The 15823-nt window shown below is 42.3% G+C and overlaps 1 protein-coding gene across 2 annotated transcripts; it reads right to left on the bottom strand.

The window, feature by feature from the left end:
* Positions 1–1652: 1652 nt before the first annotated feature.
* Mrps33 (mitochondrial ribosomal protein S33) lies at positions 1653–10364 on the bottom strand. Of its 2 annotated transcripts, XM_087656544.1 has the most exons (3): positions 10330–10364; positions 4864–5101; positions 1653–2013 (listed from the first exon to the last, which is right to left on the bottom strand). In XM_087656544.1, exons 2-3 carry the CDS (start codon positions 5073–5075, stop codon positions 1908–1910), a joined length of 318 nt encoding a protein of 105 aa, XP_087512670.1. In that variant the 5' UTR covers positions 5076–5101; positions 10330–10364; the 3' UTR covers positions 1653–1907.
* Positions 10365–15823: the final 5459 nt, after the last annotated feature.

Below are 15823 nucleotides of genomic sequence, written 5' to 3' on the forward strand. Positions count from 1 at the left end.
AACCTCTGTTTAAACAACCACAGCCATTGCTAGGCCTCTTGTCAGCCTGAGCTGTTGAAGCTCTTCCAAGAGAGATTCTTTTTGCCTCAGGTTTGTGGTAAGCATTGTCCAAACATCTTCTTATATCTTCTAAGTACCTCTTTATGCAGCGCCCTTTTAAAATTAAAAAAAATTATTTTATGTGTGTTTTGTCTGCCAGTACACATGTGTACCACATGTGTATTTGGTGCTTGCCAGGGCATCCAATCCCCTGAAACTGGAGTCAACATGTGGGTACAGAGAGCCAAACTCTGGTCCTTTGCCAGGCAAGCACTCTTAACTGTTGAGCCCTGTCTTCAGCCCGAGGGCTTCTTCCTAGGTTGGCGAATCATCACAGCTGTTACCGTGCAGGCTATCACTCTTTCCTACCTCAGCTTCTACCCTGGTTCAACTGCAGTGCCAGATGCCCCGTTTCTAAGCAGGTTTCTGACTTGCCATTATGTTGTCACAGCAGCGGCAGCAGCTCATTCACACAACGTTGGAGGGACCATATCCATTCATTCTATCACCTCACAACTATTATGAGCTAGGCGTATGGCAGGTACTCAGTAGAAAACTTTAAACGAACGGATTCCAACCTTCTGTTTGAGTTCAGCTCTATCAGACACAAATCACCCAGTTTTAAGTATCCACTCCCCCAGACAGGCTATATAAGCCCTAGCCATACCATCTGGATTATGCATGTTTAAAAATAACATTTGTCTAAACATATGCACTCGAGTTTTTACTAGTCCAGCACTCATTCAGTGTTCAGGGAAGGAAAATCCCATCTAAAGTAGCTGATAGGTTTGTTCTTGCTTCTGCACATTGCTTTTTGACTAAGGCTAAACAGGACTTTCCCATGACATGCACAGACCATCCTCTTTCCTGTTCTGAGACAGGGTCCTGCTAAGTTGTCCAGGGTGGCTTTAAACTTGCTGTTCTGCCTATGCCTCTTGCCTGACCTGTTTATGTCCTTATGGCTAAACAGGAGCCAGTCAATGGTCTGTTTTTAATTTTTGGAACAAGGATTCCTTACTTTGGGACTTTTCAATCTTTCTTCACCTCAAACACTTTCCCCCATCATTTTTCTCTTATTTATCATTTGTGTTCAGCTTAAATGGAATCTCTTTTTTCCTTTGGAAGCTCTCTAAATTTCCTAATGTGGTTTTTGTCAATATTTGCATTTATCCACTCATCCACTGTCCCAAAAAGTAGTTTTTCCCTTTGTAAGCATTTAATACTATTATAATACAACACAATTATAATCATGCTAAATATATATGTATTTATATTAGCCTCCTACAAAACTTAAAGTCTTACGAACTAAAACCTTTTTCTTTTTTAACCACTCTATTACTAAGCTCCAATACCTTGTCTACACAAGGTGTTCAATCTTCCCTTCCCCAGAGAGCTTTTAACCCCTTGGCACCTCTCAATCTTCCCTTCCCCAGAGAGCTTTTAACCCCAGTTAGGCACCTCTCAAAGAGCAAGCTGGATGGTGAAAGCAAAGGCTCACTGGTCGGAGAGAGGAAAGGTTAGGGTTGGGTGGGGAAGCAATGGAGGAATAAAGAAAGCACAGCACATTCATTTAGGGAGGTTCCCCTACTCCAGTCCCAACAGCCATTCCAATCTTAAACAAATCACTCAACGATAGTTTATTTATTCCATTACAGAATTAGGCACGCTTCAGATTACAAAACCAAGCTCATTATAATCTTGAAGGATTAGAGTATCTTCAAGAAACCAGTCACAGCTCAACTGAAGTGAACATGGACACAGGGTTGGTGTCTACTGAGGGAAATCATGTTCCTCCAATACACGGAAAGATAATGAGATGCATTTTCTTAGTCACCGAGGAAGGCAGTTTCTTCCTTGATAAGCTGAAACTATTTCTTTTTTGTAGCTCTTTTCCCTTCTCCTTTCCTTGGCTTCCCCTTCCCCCGGAGCTTCTTTAGACGTCTTTGCTCATCCTTAAAGTCCTGATGCTCATCTCTGGATGAAGAAGGGAAAAAAAAAATCAAAGAGCTATGCTTGTCACACTAGAGAAATACCAATCTAGAACTGTTCTCTTAGGCTGTTGACCGTGGCTTTTCAGGGCACATGGTGAACAGAAAGCATAGAGGACCCAACATACAGACTGGCTAGGTTATAAGAACTCAGGTGTCCGTTTTCCTTTACGGACACAATACTACAAAGGAGTAAACTTCCAGGTAAGACCCAGTAAGCCTAGGCATCTACGAGATACACCACCCAACATTTCCCTATGTTAAGGCTAAATGCCTTGGCTAAGGATCTCAGTATTGAAAAACATTGAAAAGACTAAACACTGAGAGGAGTAAATTGTGAGTATAAGTTTTCAGTAGCTGTGCAGAGATCCTGATTGCCCTAGGAATTAGCATCTACCAAACCAGGCCGTTTTCCAGAATGCCCTGAACGGCAAGGGATGCTGTTGGGAAAGTGTCAAACAGATGGGAAGCAGACCAAGACAGGCATTAAAAAAGTCATGGCAGCCAGGTCTAATTATACATGTGGACAGTGTAGAAGGTGAAGACTTCTGCAACTGTTTAAAGTGTCTACATTCTAAGACCACATCCCCAAAGAAAGTGCTAAACATGTAAGCCATGGAGCTCGAGTAAACCTGCCTTTAAAACACAGTTCTAGCAGATACTCGCTCCGTGACTTTGGAGTCAAGACCTGGCTCTCTCTTGCACCTTAGTTTCCTCATCTTTAACAGACTACATTAATAGCTTATGGTTTAAATATATATTATTAATGGATTTAATAAAATGAACTAAATACATAAAAAAGATCCAACAGAGCTGTTTTTTAAAAGATTGGTTTTAAAGAATTTGATATTTTATTCCATAAACGTGGACAATACAAAATAGACTGCATTGGGATAAGCTAGGCATGCCAAATAATTCTTAATATAGCTATAATAATTCATCTTAAACAGACGTCAGATCATTTTGTTGCCCAGGGCAAAAGCCCCTTTCTTTACCACAGCACTCAAAGGCCCTTGTGACCTGCCTCCTGTCTCCCAGTCATTGCCTTAGCCCAAACTGTTCCTGGGTCATTGCAGGCACACTCCAGCCTCAGGAAGCATGGCCTTTGTTCACTCTTGCCTCTGTCCCACAGTTCTTTCCTAGGTCCCACCAGGTTCACTCACTACCCATGAGCCTCAGCCTAAACCTCCATCTCCTCTGTGGGGCTGACCCTGACTGCCCTGTTTAAGGCTGCTCACCACAGGTCCTGTCAGCACTCTGGATCCTGTTTAGCTAGTTTTGCGCCCCCCCCACCCCCCCAACCACATTGTCAGAAAACATATACGATGTATTACATCATCCCCCAGTCTTTGTTCTCCATCAGACAGAAAATGCTGCAAAGGCTGCTAGCACGTCATGACTGCTTGTTAACTGAGTGAACCAACTGGTTGGAGTGCTTACACTTCCCTCCCTCTATTGCAGGCCTTTACATCAGACTTTCTTTGTTGAAGTGATATCTACATTCAACCTGACTGACGCTACAGATGGCCATGCACTGAAGACATCACTTACCATTATAACTACTGACTAAACACATACAAATAATTTTGCTTTTCAATGAACAACTGTTAAGTATTTTTTCCATCTTCAAAGATAGTTTTGTCTTGTTCTTCAAATGAACAAAAAGAATAGTATTAAGCAGCATATTAAAACAGTCGAATGTGACTTTGTTATGGGTTATAACTTTGCATGGAATCTGGCTTCTGATGGTTTATTCTGGGCCGTAATAAAATTAGGTTTATTTTCAGAGGCAAGACTAAAGGCACAGGAGAGAGTCCCAAGCAACTGCAGACACTCAGAAGCAGGTCGGACATTATAATCTCTAGTAATATATTAATTTAGATTCTGTTTGTTTTGTTCATCGCTGCTCTTTTAATGTCCATCCTAAGTATGGGCACGTGGAAAGTACTTAAGAATATGTCAGATAAATGAATATACCAACATTTAGCTCTCTGCAATGAGTATGTATCATGCTGTGCTATTAATTTTATATTACAACAAATGCTCCTAATTTAATGGTTAGGTCCAATTAAAGCATGTTATATTTTAAAGATGATATGCAGTTAAACTTTATGAAATATACTGTTTTAATCCTCTTTAAGGAGCATGTATTGGTTTGGAGGTGAAAAAGAGAAGAATGACCGTCTAGGCACTTTACCCTTTTTGCCCTCGACAAAGGTCTTAAGGACTTACTCAAACATACAAAGCACAATATTGGAAGTTATATAATTTATAAATTATCCTTAAAAGTGAAATACAGCTTATTCAAGCCAAATTAATATATCAAAAAAGGCACAAAATAAAATGCCAGAAGCGAGTGGGAGGAATAAGAATGTCAACGAAACTGCCACCGCAGAGAACAGAGGCTCCTACACACCCAGGAAGAGGCAGAGCAGTGGGGGGAGTTGGGGGGGAGGGGAGGGGGCAGGACAAAGAGCCAGCGGCTCAGGCAACCACCGTGCTTGGGTGGGAGTGTTATTCCTCGTCATTTTGGCCCATTCACCTGCCCCCTTGAGCTGCCCCCATCCTTTTTCGAGCAGTTTTAAATTAAAGAGCAATTAGACATCTCTCTATAGCTCAATACAATTTGATGTCAGTAATGCTTTAGACATAATTCCAATAAGCATATGTTTCTGTTTGTGAATCAAGGCGATTTTTGAATCTCCCCTCCCTCTTACCCTTTAGTTCACCTGGACTCTCATAAGAACCACAAAGCTGTAGGGAGGACAAGCTAAGCGTTTTCCGTGGCTGTTCTATAACTTCCTCTCACAAAACCCTATCTTTCCCCACTTATCACCTGTAAAGGCCAAGAAAACGGAGGGTGCCCATGAGCGCAAAATACGTGTTGTGATTCGGGTACCAGTCGTACGTCTCTTTCTTCTTGGCCAGGGGCTGCTCGCTGAACAGGTTTACCACTTTCATGGACTTTGAGTCAGTAGGCCTGGCCACTTCACCAAAGATACGGGCACTCAGACGGGACATGCGCACTGCATATTCTGAAAGCGACATTTCCCCAGCAGTAAGGAACAGGATTCCTATAGAAAGGGAGATTAGTACGTGAGCGTGAGAAACCCCACGTTTATCTAGTAAACGTTTTAGAAAACGAAAATACAGCAAGCCACCCACGAATTCTTGTGGGCCTTGGGCAGGTTCTGCCCTGGAGTGGAGACAGGTCCACTCTAGAACTATGTCTCTCCCCTGGCCTGCAGTTTTTACATTTTGTGTTCGTGTACTATGTTTCTTTGGCGCATTGCCTTTCTTACAATTTGTAATTTAGTAGGTTATTTACTTGTCAAGTTTACTTCTTTGCAAGCTGGATGAAGGAAGGGTCAGGAAAACAAGTCATTCTGCTATGGCATTGTTATTACACCTTTAGAAAACAACCACCCAAGCAATCTGCAAGGAAATATGCTGACTGCTTGCCATCTAGAGGTGTAATCATGGCAAAGAAGTAATTACGCTGTTGTCTTTATTATCAGTCCTTTGAACACTGTTCTCCTCAAGGGCACCAGATGGCTCTGAGAACTGCTAATGAGTTATGAGGTCATTTGGCCTCTAGGTTACTGGATTGAATTCTGCCTAGCAACTGAAAGCCATGTGGGAAAAACAGACAGTGGCTCTGTAGAAACAAAATTCAACAGCTCAAATAAGGATCATCGGCTCAAAAGATTTGTTATTCCTGAACAAAAGTCACTTAGGAATTACGATACGACTTATCAGCCTTAAAGCAAAGCAGCTCCTTGGTACTTTCTACCGAGGTGCAGATCGATGGAACAGATGTGAGAATGGTAACTAGGGCATTAAAAATTATAGCTAACAGATATTAAAAAGCCCTACACAGTGGACATGTAAAAATCAAGAATGCTTCTGGGGGCGAGAGAGAGGTCAGCAGTGAAGAATGCTTGCTGCTCGTCCGGCCCAGGGCAGCTCACAGCACCCGTGTTGGACTGCTCACAGCTGCCAGTGAGTCCAGCTCCATGGGCTCTGATGCTTTCTTCTGGCCTCTGTGGGAACTGCACATGCAAATGGCATGAATTCACACAGGCATCGAGACACAGACACACACAATAAAAAGTAAAAAAAAAAAAAAATGCCTGGCAGTGGTGGCGCATGGCTTTAATCCCAGCACTCGGGAGGCAGGGACAGGAGGATCTGAGTCCCAGGACAGCCTGGCCTACAGAGTGAGTTCCAGGACAGCCAGGGCTACTCAGAGAAACCTTGTCTGAAAAAACCAAACCAAACCAAACCAAACCAAACCAAACCAAACCAAACCAAACCAAACCAAAACAACAACAACAAGAAAACCAACAAACCCCCAAAAAACCCACCCCCCCCCAAAAAAAAGAAAGCTTCTGGTAGAATAACTGTAATCTCATTCTAGGTCAGAAATGTGGACAATTGTTGGCAGAATATACCAGTTTATGTTAAATTTTCATGCCAAGGTGAGAATCCTTGCTGGCTGAAAGACTATCTGGGGGATAGTTTGCTTGAGATATGAAGGAGCTAGCTTTTAATCGTAAAAAAAAGGCATAAATCCATCTTGAAAAAAAAAAAAAAAAGAATGGGAGAACCATACCAAAGCCTCCTCAGGAGAAGGGAGCTAAAGTTCCACACACTACCCTTGCAGAGCAAAATCTGGTTCCATCAGACTAATACTTCAAAAATAGAAATGCCAGGATCGTGGGAGGACACAAGAATGCCAATAAAACGCCACCTGCAGAAGAGGTTCCCACACACCTGCTAAAAGACAAGACTAGGTAGAGGGCACCTGATACATCTCAAAATAGTGCTTGCAAGAAAATAAACTCAGTTTGTTTGATGAAAGTCTTAATGCTATTTCAACATTCAGAAACAGAACAGAGGTTGACCTTAGAGCAACTGTAGAATATCAACGTCAAACCACTATTACTCTGAATGTCAACTACATGATCTTGGGCCAGCAGTGCCACCCAAAGGCTAGCCAGGGGAGAAGATTCACAGTCTCATTCAAACTAATCTGGGCTCCCATAGCTTTCTTTCCTCTTCCCTTTCTACACCCTGCTCTCCAGTTCTTGTTTGACTGTGTGGATGCAGATGGGTTTGGGCTGGTTTTAATCAGAACAAAGTTTTCATTTTTATCAGGGGAAAATCGTCATTACCAGTTTACATCTAAGGAGAACGTAAGTGTCATAATCCTTCCAGAGCCTTTTAGATGTCCAGAAGTCTTCAGAAGCAGCCATGTTTCTATGTATGCTTTCAACAACACCAACACCACAAATAAAAGAAAAACCTCCTCCAAAACCGTTTGGACTTTTTCCAAAAACAAGTTTAAGCCACCTTCTTCCCCATTCGTTTTGGCCTCTTTTGCTCAATTACTAATATAGTATCAGAATAGATTTTCACTGTAATTGCAATAACATTTCCAGAGATACTGTAAAGCAGGTTGGGAACTATCATTTGCTACAATATTTAAAGGAAAATACATCTTGAATTCCCAGTCACTTTAATTCTTAAATAGAGGCTACAGGATGAGACCTGACTTTGTATCCTGGCTCTGTCACTTGATCTATTCTGAACTCTGTCTAAATTTTACTTTCCATTCTTCTGAAAAGATTGCAGGGATACTGTGAGACGTTAAGGAGGGCAGTGGCACTCAGTAAATGGTAACTCACAAAAGGAACAGCCCCAAACCTCTTTGAAAGCTTGGTGTTTGTGTGTTCCACACAGACACTGTTCCTTGGTCGATTCCTTGTCCTGACTTGAGAGAGTGAGTGCAAGGGCACGAGCACACACAGTTACTCCCGCACCTCCCTGAAATGATACCCTGATTTACAAAGCCTGACAGGGGGCAGCCAGAACCTTGGTAACCTGACAGGCAGGAAGGAGAGGAAGAAACTCTAGAAAGCAGCCAAAGCCATCATAGGATGCTAAGGTAATTCCATACTCACTCTGCAGTGTAGCAGACAGGTGGGGTATATAATCAGTAATAAGATCAGATTAGAATCCATGGCAACACAGACCACAAAACCCACGTCTTAAAATGACAGTCTTTATGACAAAGAAAGAGAATAAACCTCTTTCGAACCGAGTCCCTGACTCAGTCCTACTCCCAGCACTGTGGCTTTAGTTTCCTTCCACAGCATGGCCACACATCCCAGTAAATGACAGGGGAAACTGCTTTAAATATATACACTTGCATGCATCTATCTATCTATCTATCTATCTATCTATCTATCTATCTATCTATCTATCTATCTATCTCCCCCAAGGGATGTGCTTTTAAAAAAGCTTTAAAAATTGCACTTTATTTTGTGTATGTATGTATGTATGTATGTATGTATGTATGTATGTATATATGTACGTACATGGGCACACATGTGCTACAATACACATGTGGAGGTATGAGGCCACTTAATGGTCCTTTCATCTATGGGTCCCTGATCATTAGAGTTGACTGTAGTGTCTTTATCTATTGAGCCATTTCACTGGTCTGGTAAATTTTAAGTACAAACAACACACAAATAAACCAAGAGGTCAGTTGTGGCCTTGAAACCTGGCACTCCAAAGCACAGGCTAGTGATTCTCTGAGTCTAAGACCAATCTTGTTTTAAGTGGATTTTTAGGCAAGCCACGGCTACATGCTAAGACACTGTCTCAAAACAAAAACACAGGCTAAAAATGACTGCTTTCTGTAACCTGTCCTAAGACTGATACATTGCTACCTCCCTTCCCCCTTCTCTAACATTAAATAAAAAGAAAGGAATAAATAAGGTCGGAGAGATGGCTTAGCAGTCTATGTGCTTGTCACCAAGTCTGCCATCTGAGTGTGAACTCTGGAACTCGCATGGTGGAAGGAGAGTCCCCCAAGGTGTCTTTTGACCTCTGCATGCCTGAGCACACACAAATACAAGTAAAAGAAAATTTTAAAATGTAGGACTTTTCAAGATTTTTTAGCATGCTTTCTTAAAGGACTTCAACTTTATGAAAGATATAGCCTTTTAAAATGACATTAAGTCAAATAATTTACATGTCAATTAGATTTCAATTCACATAAAATTATCCTAGGAGTTACACAATAGTGTAGAAATTAAAAAAAAAAAAATCAAAGGTTATTTGTGTGTGGGTCTGTGTGATTATGTGCCCAAGGAGGCAAGATGGAGAGGGTCCCCTTAGAGCAGTGGTTCTCAACCTTCCTAATGCTGTGACCCTTCAATACAGTTCCTCATGTCCTAGTGACCCTGTCGACCATAAAATTATTTCACCGCTACTTCATAACTGTAATTCTGCTACTGTTATGAATCGTAATGTAAATATCGTAATGTAAATAGCTGATATGCGACCCACAGGTTGAGAACCGTTGCCCTATACTAGTGGTTGTGAGCTATCTGACATAGGTACTAGGAACTTGATCAATCTGGGTCCTGTTAACTTACTGAGCCATCTCTCCAGACCCACAAATTAGTTTCTTTGAAATATCATGTTTCTTTAAATGTGAATGAAAGAAAAATACGGGAGAAAATAACTTGAAAATGAGAAGTGAAATCAAGTTACTTAAATATGTCAAGCAAAACACATAAAGTGCACATCTGAGAATTCAGAACTGCCACCCTATGCCCCCCACCTTCGGCATAAAACGGCAAATTTATCTTTTCATGGATCTATTTATTTAGAATGTTTGCAGGTGCACGTGTGTGCGTCAAAGTGTAGGTCAACTATCAACATCAGGCGGCCAGTTGCTCTTCACCTTACTGACGGACATACAAAACTGAGGCCATAGTGCCTACCTAATCACGATCCAAGGATGCACACGAGTTGTTCTGTTCAGAACGAACATTTGAAAATTGGTATCAACTATTTTATTGGGTCACAGGGCATGAATGCCACCGAATAGGTGATAACTTTATTTTGTTCAGCATGAACAACTCATACTCCCCACTGTTTGATCCGATCACTCCTCTGGTAAAGGAAACTGTAGCAGTGTCACTCATTTTCCCAAGCATCATCTAATATGCATTTTAAATAACTAGCAACAAACAATCGTCTGCACTCCCCACACAAAACTGAGTGCTGAGGACGGGCTAAGAGAAAGGAAGCACATTCTTGGTTTGTTCGGTTTCCCACAGGACGCAGGAAAAGCCCCAAGTGTTTGTGGGGTACACGTGGAACCTCCAGGAAGGTCCCTAACTGACTTGTCTAGATCTGGCAATTCCACCAGGATAGGAACCTGGGTCTGCCGGCATCACCGCCACCCTCTGCTGTGACCCCAACACTCAGCAAGCCTTACCTGCTCCTGACCTCGCGTGCGCGCGCCCCCGGAAGGCCCGCCCCCTTGCTTGTTCACAGCTCCAGAGAGCAGGAGAGAGGCGGAAGCTTGGTGGCTAGAGCGGAGTCGGTGGAGAACCCGGAACTACTATTGTTCCCTGGGGGCGGGACCTCGGGTGACACCTAGCGGCTGCGCTCGCTCTGAACCGAGGGCCGCCGCCGGTGATGAAAGCTGGGTATGTGGGTGTGGTTCAAAGAGTGGGGGAGTCTTGGCTTTCCAGGAAGGTTCTGGAGGGACCACACGCTTCATTCTGTTGAGAATAGCCAGAGCTAAGTCTCGTCTCTGAAGCTACTTGCTCTGTGATAATAGAATGAAATGCAGTATTTTTCCTTTGTCCTCACATTTCATTTTTCTTTTTATTAGAGCTTATGCCCTATGTGCTCCAAAGATACTACTTGATGCTAGCTCCGAGTCTTTCTGACTCTGTTAGATTCCTATCAGTCAAGGAGTAGAGCTGTGTTTCTCTCTTTGGGGTACAGGGATGGGACTATTGGGTAGTGGATAAACAGGAGCAGTAGCACTGAGAGAACTGTGTCTTGGAAGACCCCCTCCTCCCCTCAAGTTCAGCGTCTCTGGACAAGCTATTGGAAAATTCTGTCCCCAGCTTTATTCTTTTCTTTTTTTGTGTGTGTGTTGTTTGTCGCGACAGGGTTTCTCTGGGTAGCCCTGGCTGTACTGGAGCAGACTGAGTAGACCAGGCTGACCTCAAACTCAGAGATCCAACTGCCTTTGCTTCCCATATTCTGGGATTAAAGGTGTGGGCCATCACCCCTGGGCCCAAACTTTTATGATAAACTCTCAATTAAAAAAAAAGCAAGATGTCTTAAATGTGGGGCAAGAAAATATCATAACCCATGGACAGTTACGATATAAATCATGGGATCTTGAGCAATCCCCAAAGAAATCAGATATGTGGACCAAGACAGCTGCAGCTTTATCTGTGCAGTTGCTGATCAGAGTACCTTTACGGTTAACTGACCTTGGGGCTGAAGAAAGGTTGTTCATACCATATCAGAAACTAAGGCACCGGGGTATTTGCCCACGTGTGCGCTAGTGAAGGGTCTGCATCCTGCAAAGACCATGACTTCACTACGGTATCATTTTCACTGTGGTCTTGGCCTCAGTTATAAGCTTTTCTAGAGGATCCTGTGGAGAAATACCCTTAAAAAGTGATCTGATCCACCGTGCTTTGGGAAAGAGAAAGGCTCACCCAACTCTACACTATGGTACCCACTTTATAAATGTAAGAATTTAAAAACAAATTTCAACAGGGAATCTTCTGTGGTATTCCCCTTCTCTTTGGAACAGCTCGTTCCTTGCAATCTCTGCTTGCTTTGTTAGGTAAACTGCTTACACTGTGTGTCTCCTCTGAATTTTTTTCCTTGAAAAGACAAGAGCTGAGAGACTACCTCCCACAAAAGAGGCATGTCTCCTCAGCGGTTATCTAAGCCTCTACTGAGGACAGAAACGCTACCAGTATTTCGCTCCTTGCAAAATCTGCTTTCAGTAGAGCCACCTTTCATGGGGATTACTATACAGCACTTATTGAGTGCTTGGTAGGTCGATTGAGAAACGAGTACTTTATTCAGAGCATTAATCAAGGCCTTACATAAATACACTACGATAGATTTTAGAATTGAGGCAAGTCAGCAGCGAGTTCTCTGTCTAGAGGAGGGTATTCAGTTGACATTGTCTTCGCTTCTATAGAATTTGTGTTTGTCAAGTTCTAATATGTTATCAACCCACATTATGGTATGCAATCTTCTTAACATTTGCACTGAGGCTATTAAAGTCCTATGCATAACTACAGCCACCCATCCCAGTGACAGCAGTGCAGCAGTCCTTGGAGACCTTTCACTCGTGTCTTTTGTTTCTGTAGGTTTGGATTGTTTTTAACCAATGCCCTCCAAGTTTTGTAAACATGAAGACCTTTACTCTAGTTTGCCTCTCTGTTGCTGTGATGAAACACCGATCAAAATCTACTTGGGGATCAAACTTTACTTGGCTTGCAGCTTACAGTCTATCATTCTGAGAGACCAACGCAGGGCCTCGAGGCAGGAACCGAAGCCGAGATCATGGCGGACACTGCTTACTGGCTTGCTCCCATGACTTGCTCAGCCTGCTTTCTTCTACAACCCAGGGCAACTTGCACAGGACTGACACAACCCACAGTGGGCTTGACCCTCCCAAATTAATAATTAGTCAAGAGGATGTCCCATAGACCTGTCAGGCCAAATTGATGGGGGCAATTACTCAATTAAAGTTATGTCTTCCTGGGTGACTCTATGTCAAGTTGATAAAAACGAACCAGCAACAATTCCTTTATGTATTGGCTGTGAGTTTTAAAGCCAAATTTGTAATTGACTCATGGCATGAAGTATTCTAAGTATATATATCCCCTATATATGGATTGATAACATATTAAAACTTGACAAACACAAATTCTATAGGAGCGAAGACAATGTCAACTGAATACCCTCTTGATAGAGAACTCACTGCTGACTTGCCTTAATTCTAAAATCTATTCTAGTGTATTTATGTAAGGCCTTGATTAATGCTCTGAATATAAGTTCTCGTTTCTCAATCGACCTACCAAGCACTCAATAAGTGCTGTATAGTAATCCCCATGAAAGGTGGCTGCTGAAACTATATATGGGGAGCTGGTGCCAAGACATATCATGGACATCATAATCTATGGCCTCTCAGCACATAGATTTGAATATAACACATGCACAGCTTATGGTATCCTTTAAATTATTTCTAGATTAGTAATGATACATACGTAAAAGATATGTGAATAGTTGTTATACTGTATTGGTAAGGGACTAGTGACAAGAGAAAAATGTCTGCCCATATTTACTCCAGATGTATGTTTTCCCCCAAATGCTACTGATCTATGATTAAGTGAATCTGTGGATTGAAACCCACAGACGTGGAGGGTCTGCTGGATTTGTATACTGCTTGTTGGTTCTACTTTTTCTGTCTTTTAATCGATTTGCTGTATTTTAAGAAGTTGGTTTTAATTGTGTGTGTGTGTGTGTGTGTGTGTGTGTGTGTGTGTGTGGTTATGTTCACGTGAGGGCATGTACCAGTGGAAGCCAGAAGAGACCATCATATCCCCTGGGCGTGAAGTTATGGGTGTTTGTGAGCCATCTGACATGGGTGCTGGTAACTGAATTTGGGCCCTGTTCCAGAGCAGTGTTCATAACTGTTGAGCCATTCCTTTGCTGTTATTAGTATATTTTGTGAATATTTATAAATCACATCATATCTTCCTTCTGTCACTTTGTAAAGCTTGGCCTCCCTATGTAGCCTTGGCTTTGCTATGTAGATCCTGTTGGCCTTAGGCCCACAGAGGCCCACCTGTCTCTACCTGCCGAGTGATGCGATGTTTCATCATGCCTGGCAATAAATCTTTCTTAAAACACGGCCAGGTGTATGTCTTAGTTTGTGTTTCATTGCTGTGAAGAGACACCATGACCAAGGCAACTTTTTATAAAGGACAACATTTAAGTGGGCTTGGCTTACAGTTTCAGAGGTTCAGTCCATTATCATCATGGTAAGAAGCATGGTAGCGGTCCAGGCAGACATGGTGCTGGAGAAGAAGCCTATGGTTCTACATCTTGATCCAAAGGCAGACAGGAGAAGATGACTCTTCTATACTGGGTGGAACTTGAGCATAGGACCTCAAAGCCCTCCACCACAGTAACACACTTCCTCCAATAAGGCCACACCTACTTCAACTAGGCCACACCTCCTAATAGTGCATTCCCTGGGCCTGCCAAGCACATTCAAACCATCACAATGTATTAGTTCTTTTTCTGTTAATAACCCAATGCCACAGATTTGTTATGTTGAAAAGATGTTTATTTTGGCTTCTAGTTCTGTTTGAAACATTTGGTAATAGCTTTCTTTTCAGGGGTATGTGTATAATGTTTGTGTGCACATTCACGTACGTGAGCATGGGTGTATGAGCGCAACTGTGGAGGTCAGGGAACAATCTAAGGTGTTGGCCTTTACCTTGCCCCTTGTCTGGGACAGGGTCACTCTTGTTCACTGCTGAGTACAGCAGGCTAGCTGGCCTGGGCGATTCTCCTTCTCCTCTCTGGTCTCATGTCCTGTCCTGGTGTTAGAGACGGAGCTATTGTGTCCAGCTTTTGTGTGTTTCTGGAGATTCAGATTCAGGCTGTCCAGCTTGCACGGCAAGTGCTTTTCTCACTGAGCTATCCCCCTGTGCCCCTGGCAGTAGCCCTCTTGCTCACAGAATCTTAAGGTGGTGCAGAACAACACATGGCAAGAGACAGGGAGCATGTCTGTATCTTCCTGGTCTCTTATGAAACCTCCGGCATTCATTCATGAGGATTCCAACCCATGGCTTATTTAATACTAATTTCCTCCCAAGGGCCCCATCTCTAAATGCCCTGTTAGATTAATTTTTCATCCTCTTAATATTTTACAGTGAGGATTAAACTTCAACCCATGAACCCTTCAAGGATACTCCCAAGTCATATCCAAACCATAGTACAAGGGGGTGTAGAGAGTGATAGGTGGGCACTGACTGTCATTAAGTAGAATTTGTGGGGGTTATTGTAATTAAACATCACACCCAGTGGCTTACCACAATGAGTTTATTCATCATATTTCTGGAAGTCAGATGTTGGAATTTGCTTTATTGCACTTAAATCAGGACATTGACTATGCCTTGCTCCATTTTAGAACACATGCTCCTTCAGGGAGAATCAGTTCTTTGACTCTTCTAATATCTATTTAGTGGTCCCTGGCTCTCATTGGTCTGTGGCCACATCACTTCAGTCTTCAAGGTCGGCATCGTCACATATTCCTTTGCTCCCTTTGTGTGATAGATTCCCACCGATCCTGAGAAATACATATGGTTATGCTTATGACCCACCCACTTGGCTAGTTCTGAATAGTCTTCTTATCTCAAGACCCTTAGTTTAACTATACATTTGAAGACACTGTTCCAATATGGAGTAATGCAAATAGGGATTATTTGACCTTTTTTCCTCTTTGTAGACCTTTTATTATGTTTTCATACTTTATTAATCCAGCTAAGAACTAGAACACTATGTTGAGTAAGAGTGAACAGAGTGGACACTTTTGTCTTGTTCCTGGTTTTAGAGGGAATTTTTAAAGTCTTTCTTCCATTTAGTATAATGTTGGTATACATTTGTCATTCATGTTCTTTAGTATGTTGAGGTATGTTTTTCTATTTTCTTCAGGGCTTTTATCATGAAGCGATATTGAACTTTGACACAGGCCTTTTCTGCATTTATTGTGACTGTACGAATTCTGACCTTGAACTTAGAATTATCTTGTCTCAGTCTCCAGAGTGTTGGAATTACAGACTTAAGCCATCAGATCTCACTATATCAGTTTTACTTATTTAAATGTTTTTTTTTTTTTCCGGAGCTGGGGACCGAACCCAGGGCCTTGC

This window comes from Rattus norvegicus, chromosome 4 (genome assembly GCF_021556685.1).
Source record: "Rattus norvegicus strain SHRSP/BbbUtx chromosome 4, alternate assembly SHRSP_T2T, whole genome shotgun sequence".
Classification (NCBI taxonomy): Eukaryota; Metazoa; Chordata; class Mammalia; order Rodentia; family Muridae; genus Rattus; species Rattus norvegicus.

Bases quoted from the DNA above. Each gene is read 5' to 3' on its own strand.
- Mrps33 (XM_087656544.1), bottom strand. From the start codon at position 5,075: ATGTCGCTTTCAGAATATGCAGTGCGCATGTCCCGTCTGAGTGCCCGT. The intron at 2,014-4,863 runs GTGATAAGTGGG...TTCTTCATCCAG, and splicing joins CGTTTTCTTGGCCTTTACAG to AGATGAGCATCAGGACTTTA.